The 10469-nt window shown below is 47.1% G+C and overlaps 1 protein-coding gene across 9 annotated transcripts in view; it reads left to right on the forward strand.

Moving 5' to 3' along the window:
- LYPD6 (LY6/PLAUR domain containing 6) overlaps positions 1 to 9656 on the forward strand; it is a 42860-nt gene extending 33204 nt beyond the window's left edge. For all 9 annotated transcript variants that reach the window (XM_080400099.1, XM_080400104.1, XM_080400101.1 and 6 more), the window contains 2 exons: positions 4568 to 4698; positions 5846 to 9656. In XM_080400099.1, coding sequence (XP_080256225.1) covers positions 4568 to 4698; positions 5846 to 6049 — 335 coding nt within the window. In that variant the 3' untranslated portion in view covers positions 6050 to 9656. The remainder of the gene's footprint in view (positions 1 to 4567; positions 4699 to 5845) is intronic.
- The last annotated feature ends 813 nt before the right edge of the window (positions 9657 to 10469 follow it).

The following is a 10469-nucleotide window of genomic DNA, read 5'->3' on the forward strand; positions in this document are numbered from 1 at the left end:
TGCTCCCCTAGTGCTTTCTCTGGGCTCGGCAGCCCTGTTCAGCATCCATCCAGGATGTCTGTGGTCTGTTGTGGTGCAGGGCTCCCAGAAAAAAAATATTTATTTTGGAAGGAGAAAGACAGTGACCTGCTCTGCAAGGACAAACCAGCTGTGTTTGCAGCCTGTGTCAGAGCACTGCTATCTGTCCAACAATTTATTTGCTTTGAGCTGAAATCAGCACATCAACAACAATAAAAGAGATCGGGCTGGTTGGCACCAGATGAGACCAATATTCACGGACACTCCCTGTTTTGACAGGAGTGGGTGGTATTTTAGTTGCTGCCTGGGGATCCTGTGCCAGCAGAGAGGTGTGACTCCAAGGTCTGCCTCGAGTAACAACCAGCAGAAATGCCTTCACCAAAAAAAATATGCTCATCTAGGAAGCAGAGTTAGTACATAACGGCTGTTTAGGGGAGGGGAAAACCGTGCTTTGGTGCGTCTGTAACTAGTCAGCTGTGTTCATCCAGACCAGATCTGCTCGTTTCGGTCACCAGCCCTCCCACCTGCTGGTGCAAATACCCACCAAACATGAAGTAAGGATGGGGTTTTAGCCGTGAGAAGGGGCTAGCTGGAAATCTGGGTCTGTCTTTAATCTTCAGCACAGAGGACTTACTTTCTCCTTAAACCGGAGGGATCCGATAACGTTTTACTCCAGGCACAGTGCGTTGTGCCCAGCCTGCCACTGCATGCCCTGGCGTTGGAGCACGGCTCTCCTGCAGCACGAACCCCAGCCCCTTGCTGCTGGCTGGCGGGTGAGGCCAGGGACCCCCCGGTGCAGCCGGTGTGATGACTGCTTCAAAGGAGAAACCGCTGAGTCAGCAGTCACTGTGTTTCAGAGGATCAGGGAAACGTGGAAGGGGGACGGGTGCTGGGTCCTGTTCTGTTGCAGTGGAAGCAAAGCTGATCATGTCCTTGCTCCCCACCTTGCTCCCCTTGGCGAGATCAGCCTTGCTTCAGGATGCCCCAGCACCAACAGCTTTTGTCAGCGTCTCTTAGCTCACATGCGATGCGCTTCCTGCTTCCACATCACAAAGCTTTCCTTTAAGGAAGCCTTTTTTTTTTTTTTTTTTCCTTCTTGGTTGCGTTAATTTTCAAATGGAATTCTGAGTTTGTGTAAGGAAGCAGCAGAAATGCAAGCTCAGGTTTGAGGCGTGACTGCAGGCGTGCTTGGGGAGGGGGGAGGGGGGAGGCTGGGGTTATTTGCTTGGGTAATTACCTTATCTCTGGGAGTCAGAGGGTTATGCTTATGGCATGGCCTCCCTCGCCCCAGTGATCCCAACCCTTGCTTGTTTGGCTTGGGTTAGGTGGTGGGAGAAAATGAGGAAACTCCATCCTCCTATTACTGTTTTATTTTAAGACAGAACGCTACCAAGTAAACCAAAATCTTATTATTAACTATAATGTAGGACTTAAAGGGAACCACATTTTGAATAATAAAATTCATTATAATGGAGAGTAAATAGATTAATACCTGTATTGAACAGAGATTAGAAAAAGCATTTCCTAGAAAGCAGGCCTCCTGCTATGCGTTAACCTTGTTTTCTGTTATTTATTAGCTTCAGCTCAAGCAGAAATTGTGTTAGTGATCTAATTTGTATGGAAATACTGCAGTCAGAATACTCCCAGTACTCTATTTTCAGGTGGTCTGTGGGTGGGCTGGTAGCTCGGGAAGGGGATGATGGCCACGACCATCGAGGTGATGTTCCAGCATTCTCAGAGGCTGCGGTTTGGGAGCAGGCTCTCACAAGTCAGTGTGTGATTCTGAGCCCTTTGAAACACCAGATTCAGTGTTTCCCTGCCCAGTTTAAAGCAAGGAGGTCCAATTTCTCCTACTGGAGGCCCGTACAAGCCTTGCAGGGTCTCAACATGTGGGGCTGGTTTGCTTATGTTTAGCCTGGATGTTGGTCTGCACTGTGGCTTTGGTTTCAGTAGCTGGTTCCTTCACTCATGCTCTCTTTGAGGGTACTGAAGGGTGCCCATGAGGGGGACCCCGTACAGAACGTGTGTTTTAGCCCTTGGGTGATGCTGCTGTAGGTCAGCATTGCTCCTGGTAGGTCGAGACTGGGGCACTTTGTTGTATATAGACCTTTGGAGATACCTTGTAGCTGAATCTTAGCAAGACAGTTCTGCCAGAGGAAGGGGAAAATGCAAAAGAAGAGGGGACGGTGTCACCTGTCATGCCATCAGTGTAAATCAACTGCCGTGAAAATCCCCCAAATAATCACAGAGCAACGATCTCATTTTCAAATTATTTTATAATGCAATGTGTTGCTGGAGAGCCTGAATATCACACCACAATCAGTCTGACTCTCAAGTGCCTTTAAAGACACTCTGGAACCACAACATTTAGGAAATAGAAATCCATGCATCCCACTGAGAACCATCCTTCCTTGTGGCTGTGCTGCTGCCTGGGGAGCATGTTACTTAGAAACATCAGCTTTCATACTGCAATATTTTATTTTAATTGCTCTAAATGTCTCTGTTCTTTTCAGTAAAATGTTGATAGTGTTGGGCCCGCTCAGCTTGGAGTTCCTCCCCGTTGCCCCTGTCCCTCCTCTAGGCAGCCTCCCTACCTGCAGGGCAGGTGTTGCGGGTGAGATGGGATGCTCCCCACCTCTGCTTTGCTCTGGGCTCCCCCAGCGCTCTCTGGACCACTCCTTTTCACAGCGCCCGTCCTCCTCATGCTTAGCCTGCTCTGAGGAGAGAGGCGAGCCAGAATGCAGTGCAAGAGTTAATATTGATTGGAGTGAGTGGATTTTGTTCCTTGTTGTGGAGTTAGTTTGTGGCTGCGGCCCTGCCTTGCAGGAGATGTTAGCTGTCAGTGATGGCTGTGCAAGGAGAGGCAGGCTTGGTCCCGCATGTGGGCAGAGTACCTATCTGTGAGATGTAAAAAAACACACTTGGAAGACAGAAACAGCCTAAAAAGAGTTATGGGGTGCTGGGAGCTTTATTTTTTCCATCTGGGACCCATCAAGGGCGAGCTCCACTGCACAGAGCCACTGCAGGAGACATCAAGCTCCAGTGACACGCGCAGGTTGTCCGGGGAATGTCGCTTCCAGGCAAGGGCCTGGGAGAAGCTCAAAGCCGTCATGCAGAGGGTGCTCCCATTCGAGGAAAAGCAGGAGCTTCACCCCTTGTAGCAGGAGAGTCTGGGCACACGTGAGAAGGTGGCCAGTTGAGGGAAGCCAGCACACCATGCGCCGCCAGCCCCCGGGGATAAGCGCAGTCTGTTTGCTGCGGATATCGCACTCGAGTTAAGAGCAGGTCAAAGATACGACAGATGTCTGGGGGGTTTATTGCCTAATGAATAACGCGTTCAGTCAGCAACCTCGCTCGGCTCTTGCCGCATGCCTCAAACATGACAAGTATGCAGGGCTTTGCCCATCAGAGACGAAGGCTGAACGGGAATGCTCGCTTTAAATTAATTGCACTTTCTTTTTTCCCTGTGAAAGCAACAATTTTATTAATAATAAGGTTGATTAATAAGAAGCAAGGCATAATTTAGAGAGGAAATATATAATGGCATGTTTCCTGTTTGGAAAACCCAGTGTTTTCTTTCATCTTGGAGTGCTAGGAAGGGGAACAGCACCTTCATCTTCCCCCGAACCATTAATGCCTGAAATAAGCCCAAATTCCTTCATGCCTGAGGATAACCACAGCATTTGTCAGTCATTTGGCTTTGAATTTTCCTCTGTGCTTTACAAGTGTTACTAGAGAAGTAGCTTAAAAGAGGAAGAGGAGGAGGAGGATGGTCTCCCCTGGGGACGAGGGAGCCCACAGGAGAAGCATGCAGAAGATGCGATGGGGATAGGAGGGACAGACTCCATTTCATGGTGCTTTTTCCAAAGACTGGGAAACTGAGAAAGGCATAAATCCTCCCAGCTGTTCTGCTGATATTTTGGCCTTATTCTATAGGTGATAAAACTGAGGGACAGAGAAAAGGTGAAGGATCTTCTCTGGGCTGTGCAGGAGCTGTGGGAGAGCCAGGATTCGGGGCATGAGCATCCAGGACGCGGGTTGTTAAGACATAGGGAAAGGCACCTCCAATGTGCAATGCTTTGAGTAGTTCTACAGAATTAATCGTTGTACATGAAGCTAAGAAAAAAATATCAAACCTAGACAAATGAAAGCTTCAGACATAAACAGGTATTGTGAATGTTTTCTTTTTTTGCCTATAAAACTAACAGGGCATGAGATTTGGGCTTTTTGTCTGAACCTCCCTCCACAATTTGGTTCTCCAGTGTGGGTGCATTTCTTTGTCACGTTGAGGCCTGCACTGTATTGGGAATAAATCTTTGTATTCCACAGTGCTTTGAAACCTCAGGTTTGCACCAGAGCTTGGGGTGTGGGTGTGTATTTAGTAACATTTATGTATTGCAATAAATACATCAACATTATCTTTTGAGTTTTTTTAAATCCCAAGATTTGGGAAGCAAAAGAAATCTGACTTTTTTCCCCATTTCTTCCTATTGGTAGACTATCATAAAACTCAAATTTGACAGATAAACACGTTTTTCTGTCTTTTTAGATACAAGATACTGCTTTAGCCAACACATGATGAAAGTTACTGGAGAGAGTGTATCTGTCACCAAACGCTGTGTACCATTAGAGGACTGTCTGTCTACAGGATGCACATATGTAAAGCATGAAGAATACAAGGTATAGGATAAAAATCACTTTTTTAAAAAATATGAAAACTGGGCAGAATCCTTCTGGCTTTCACCAGAATTCTGACTGGTTCAGTGGGTAAATCGACATTGTCAAAAATGAAGTTTCTCTTCTTAACGGGCTCCAGCTCATTTCCATTTGTTACTAGAGAAACAAAGGAATAACCTCCCCCCAAACAAAAGAACAATCCCTTTCAGTCCCTCTCCCAGCTCAGGGGAGCACGGGGCTCCCCTTGGGCTGAGGAGCGCCTCGCCTGCAGAACTGCGTCTGCTTCATCCCCTTTGCCCTCTGCAGCTGCTGCCCACCCACCTTCTCGTGGTCTTCTTGCTGAAACGGGTGGGGAAAGCCCCGAAACCTTCGGAGCAGACACTTTATACCAGAATCAAATGGTTATTTATTAAAGATTTTTCTGAAGGTCAATAGTCGACCTTCTTGAGCTTCTCCAGCAGGTTAAGATCAAAGGGCATTCTGAGCTGCCAGGCACGCTGCAGCCTTAGCTCTTGTTTTGCACGTAATTTTATTCTCTCCTGGCCTTGGGTCCGTTACTCTTGTTGCTCCAAACCCGTGTGCTCTGGCAGGGTTACTGGAACCGGCCCTTCCTTGCCCCGACAAGGCAGAGCTGCGTGTCCTTGTGGGCTGACACGTCGATCACTCCAGGGCCTGCACACGAGGTGATAGGCAACAAAAAAACCCCCCTATATTAATACATACTGTTTTTTTTATTTGGGGGGGAGTTCTGGCTTTCAAGGTCTATTTCAACCCAACAACACTGGTTTTCAACAGTTGACTTATTTGGGGTACGAAAAAAACCACAAACCTCTTCAGAATATGGATGCATCCTCTTTGCACCAGCCAACATACTGTTCCTGTGCAGGTGGAATTGTGCTGCAAGTAGATGGAATTAGGGATAAAAAATAATAAGGGGAGGGGAGGAGAAAAAGGAAGAAGGGGAAAAAGAAAAAAGGGGGGAAGGGAGGAAAGAACAAAAAGAGAGGGGGAAAAGGGAGGAAAAAAGGAGAGAGGGCAGGAAACCAGACTGGCCACTGTGCTCCTTTGCAAATGTATTATTTTCCGTATGTCTTTATTCGGGGGTATCGGTATTCTTCAAATAACCAAGTTATCACCTCGCTTGTTTCAGATCTGCACCTCCTGCTGCGAAGGAAGCATCTGCAACTTGCCCCTCCCAAGGAACGCCACAGACGCTGTATTTACCACCCTCTCCCCCCCCAACAGAACACAGAGACTCTCCCACTCCCTCCTGCTGACAATGGCGTGTCTCTGGCTGGGGCTGATGTCCCAGCACTGGGTCACCCTGCCACACGCGGCGGGTCCACACAGCTGAGCTGGGCGAGGACTCTGTGTCCGCATGCTACCCCTCCCCATGGAGCCGGCGCTTCGGAGCCGGCTTTGAAAAAGACTGGGTTTCCTCCTGATGGTTTGTTAATGATGAACTAGTGAGCCTGGGATCTGGGTGTATTTGAAGGGTGTTAAGAAAAAAAGAAAAGAAAACAACCAAACAAACCAACCACCCCCCACCCCCCCACCCCAGTTTCTCTACTGTTTTCTGGAGAAACTCATGCAAAATATTCCCAGAATCCATGGCTGAGACCGATGCATACGCTTTTCTTAATGTCTTTTCTCCATGGATAAATGTTATTTAAAAGTACTATATCACTGCTAGCTGCTAGTATCATCACTTACTTGTTCAAAACTTTCTTGTGATAACTTGTCAGAGCACTAACTCCGGTGTCCTGTTAACCTCTTTTGAGAACATACAGTAAATAATACATAGTCGGTGTGTTTTTGCAGTCTCCCCACATCTCCTGCTCATTTCGGAGAGGGCAGGAGCATGCAGTGGAGCAGCAGCAGCTGGAAGGGATGAGGTCAAGGGAGCAGCAGCAGCTTGGATCAGGCTGGCGTTGCGCACAGATGCTTCCTCCAAGGTTGTCCACCAGCAGCACGAAGAGCCACCCCCGTGACAACACGCGCTGGGACGTGCAGAACATCACTGCGGTTCATCAAGTGAACCAGAGACACTCTGAGCCCTCTGCTCCTGCCGTGTGCTTAGAGGGGAGGCGGGTGGGCTGTCCCTGACCCGCCGGTGCAGGAGGACGCACTGCCGAGGGCTGGCGGGTGCCTGGGTGCAATGCTGCTGCTGGCCGAGCCAGCGGGTTCCCGGCACTTTGAGGGCTTTACATATTTCCATGTTTTGGCATCCAGTTCTATAGCACAAGAGAGTTGATCCTGAATAGCTTCTGTTATTTTATTTACTGCACTCCTGCTATGGAGTAGGGACTGTTACTAGCTAGAGCTGTATTTTGGTGACCTGTGTTGCTTGTTTTGCTCAGAAATTGAGTATGCAATATTTATTTTTGTATGTTGAGTAGGATCTAAAGCGTTTAAAAAGTTCTTAATACTGATATTGCCAGGCAATATGGTTGTTTTGCAAGTGGGTAAGCCTGTAATATATAAATTATCATAAATATATATATATATATAGTTTTGCATCTCTTTTAAAAAAAGAATCAACTTTGTTTTGCAAGGTCAGTAATAAAAGCAGGGTGTTACAGACTTGCTTTATAGTTAAACCAAACCTTTTTATGATTTTTTTTTAACAGCTATAATCATAACTTGTTCTGTTATGAGCTGATTTTTGGCTTCTTGTGCTCCAAGGTAACCCGTGTGTTATGAAGTTACAGTTTGCTTATGCTCTGAAGTGCTGTTCTGGGGGAGCCACTGCTGGAATCCAAATGCTTTCTACAGGGCTCATCCAGCAGCATCCGTGTCGGGTACCATTACCAGTGAGAAACCCGCAGCGCTGAGCGTGCGAGGTGCTGTCCTGAGTTTTGTGCCCTTTGAGTGAGCTCCGCTTGTACTCTGGTGAGTTTTGTTGGGGGCAAAAGAAGAGGACTGAGAGCAGCACTTGCTCCCAGTTTAGTTTCAGGTGATTTCTCTGGGGAAGCAAAGCAGGCTGGAAGCCTTGGTGTGTTTTGCTGGGTGATGTTTTTTAAAAATGTGTATATATATGTGTATACATATATATATATATATATATATATCAATCATAGCAAAAACTGAAATTCAAAGACTGTTTCTTTCCTATTTTTTAACCTTTTACATAAAATAACATTTTTGAGGAAAGGCTAGCTGACCTCACACACAAACCTTGCATTTTGCTGTCCTTTTAGCTCTTCTGTGACTCGCTCACAGATTGCTAGTATTAAGAGGGTGGTTGCAATCTGTTATTCTATGCAAGTTAGACCCATCTCTGGAGCCCCCCAAAAAATCAACCCTGCAGTCTTTATAAAGCCTGTGCCCTCCTCTGCAAGCTCAGTCGAGCAGAGCTGTGCAAGGTACTTACGGGTTGGGGTTGGAGGGGTTTACAACTTCTCCAGCAGCAATTCAAATATTTATTAGTGTTATTACTATTATTATTATTATTATTATTGTGCTGCAAAATGGAAGATTTGAAGTGTGGAAGAACCTTGTTCAGTTGAGATACCTCTGCTGGGGCAGGGGTGAAACAGGCTTTCTGTGTTGGCTGAGCATTTTGGCAGCATTCTTGTGTCAGAGCAGGGCTGGATCCCAGGGCATGTGCTTTGAGAAGACGTGTTGGAAAGCCAGCGTGATGTCAAAGCATGGGAAATCCAGGATTACTGACAAATGACTTGCTGAGGTGGGCTCGAGGCTCAGGCCACGTTGCTGGTGGCCAGCAGTAGCACCTTGTGGGGAGGTCCCTGCCGGTCACAGGGCTCGTACACTGGTTGTGGCAGCTCAGCGGGATAAGGATTTAGATTTTTTTACTTAGGGCCTTGCAGTTGAACACATGCATTTAGGAGTCACTCCGTAAGACACCTAACCAGCAGCAAGAAGCAGATGTCACCTCCTCACCTGAGCTGGCTGCCTTGGCCCATGGCTCACAGTCAGGTTTCTGGCTGTGTTTTCTGGCTTCTCTGTATGTCATTTCCTCTATTTCCCATATATTTTGCAGTTCCACTGTTATTTAACAAGCCTAACCTGTGGTATGGTAACTGAGCTACTTTAACCACATGGGATGAGCTGAAGGAATGGCTGGAGTTCTTTATAAGATGTTGGATTTCTAGGAGCACTGCCACGATGTGAAAGGTGAGGTGCCTGCAGCAAGATGACATGGGCTCCAGTGCTAGCTGGCTCGTCGTGCGTGCTAACGGGTAGGACTGTCATACTGTGTTTAGCGTGACCTCAGACCCAGAGACCTTTTTAGGGACCTAGTAGCATGCTCTCCCCAAAGGCTGGGATGCCACTGATCAGATTTGTTATTGGCATCACAGAGGTATTAAACCAAGCCAGTTAATTCTACTCCCTTTGTAGTTAGCAGAGGAAAAAGTGGTATTTCAGGGCCTGATTCATTGTATGCGAAGGTGGATGGTTAAACTGGCTCAAGCCATGCCTCAGAAAAGTAGCTTGGATGTATACTGCATGCCACCTAGGGTACCCCGCTGCCAGCCACATGGTTACGCCAAGACCAGTGTTTGCACATCCCTGAGCAGGCACCACTCCTATGCCCATCCCCAGCTTTGCCCTGACCGTGATGGTCCTGCTGCTGGAGAAAGTCCCAGTTCTTGTGCTGGTCCCTCTCCCCCACCAGTGTGCCACAGCTGTGCCCTTCAAAAGTCCTGTCCAGCTGAGCTGCTACCTCTGGCTGTGGTATGAGAATTACGGACAGAGCTTAAAAAAGTAAATTAAGGTGACCGAGACCAAGTGGGGACCCTGCCCAGGATCCTCTCTGGACCAACAGGTCGGTGTGCCCGGTCTGTCCACAGAGCTGTTGGGGTTTTTAAAGCACATAAATGCTGAGCTGCACCGTATTTATTTTTAGGCTCTATAGATGTGATACTGCTTTTAAATGTCTAATTTTTTAACTCTTGTAAATGCTGTATATTTGTATAAATAAATGTTTAAAATATTCAGATGATGTGTGAGGTGTCTGATAACAATGTACAATTGCCATCACCAGCCCTGCTTTTCAGTGTGGTGCCACCCCTGTGCTGGGACACTGCTGTCCCCTTTTCCTTTCTCCGAGGTCCTAAAAGCAAAAAAAAAGCCCAGAGCTGAGCTGTATTCAGAGCATGTTGGTTTAACTCCTCCTGTAGCTAATGAATCTTCCCATGGTTTCCTCCTGTTCAGCTCCCATGGTTACTTGTTACAAATTGTTTTATACTGGGCATTTAATAAAGTAAGTCTGAGGAGGTTCCTGTTTAGTTTGTGACTCTTGGATCTTCCTTTCCCTCACCTACTCTGGAAAAACTAAGTTTTCTGTAATTGTGCTGTCACACTAATTTCGTCCCAGCATGTTCCAGGGGTTGGGGGTGGTGGGGGTGGTGTGTGTGTGCACAGTTATTTCTAATTCCTGCTCCTGAAACCAACAATTATTTGGATGTAAACCACTTCACGTAGCTAATGAAAGGTTTCAGACAAAGTTATTTGTGAGTAACGAGAAGCTGGAGGCAGAGCACAGTGTTTCTGCACAGTCCTTTAAAGTGAATAAATGCAATTTACAGCAGTAGCACAGGAAACTACAGTATATTGACTTACAGCTCCTGAACTTCCCCATAGTCCCAAAATAAATTTCTCTCTGGCAGTTCAGCATTTGGTGCACCTTTGGCTTACAAATGTGCCTTGAAGTAAGAGACTTTGTTATCCCATTTTGACAGGTGCCTCTGGGAACACCAGTCGGTGCTTGGGGCCAGGAACAGGATAACCCCCGGGGCATGCCGCCTTAC

This window comes from Falco punctatus (assembly GCF_963210335.1).
Source record: "Falco punctatus genome assembly, chromosome: 8".
In the NCBI taxonomy this organism is placed as follows: domain Eukaryota; kingdom Metazoa; phylum Chordata; class Aves; order Falconiformes; family Falconidae; genus Falco; species Falco punctatus.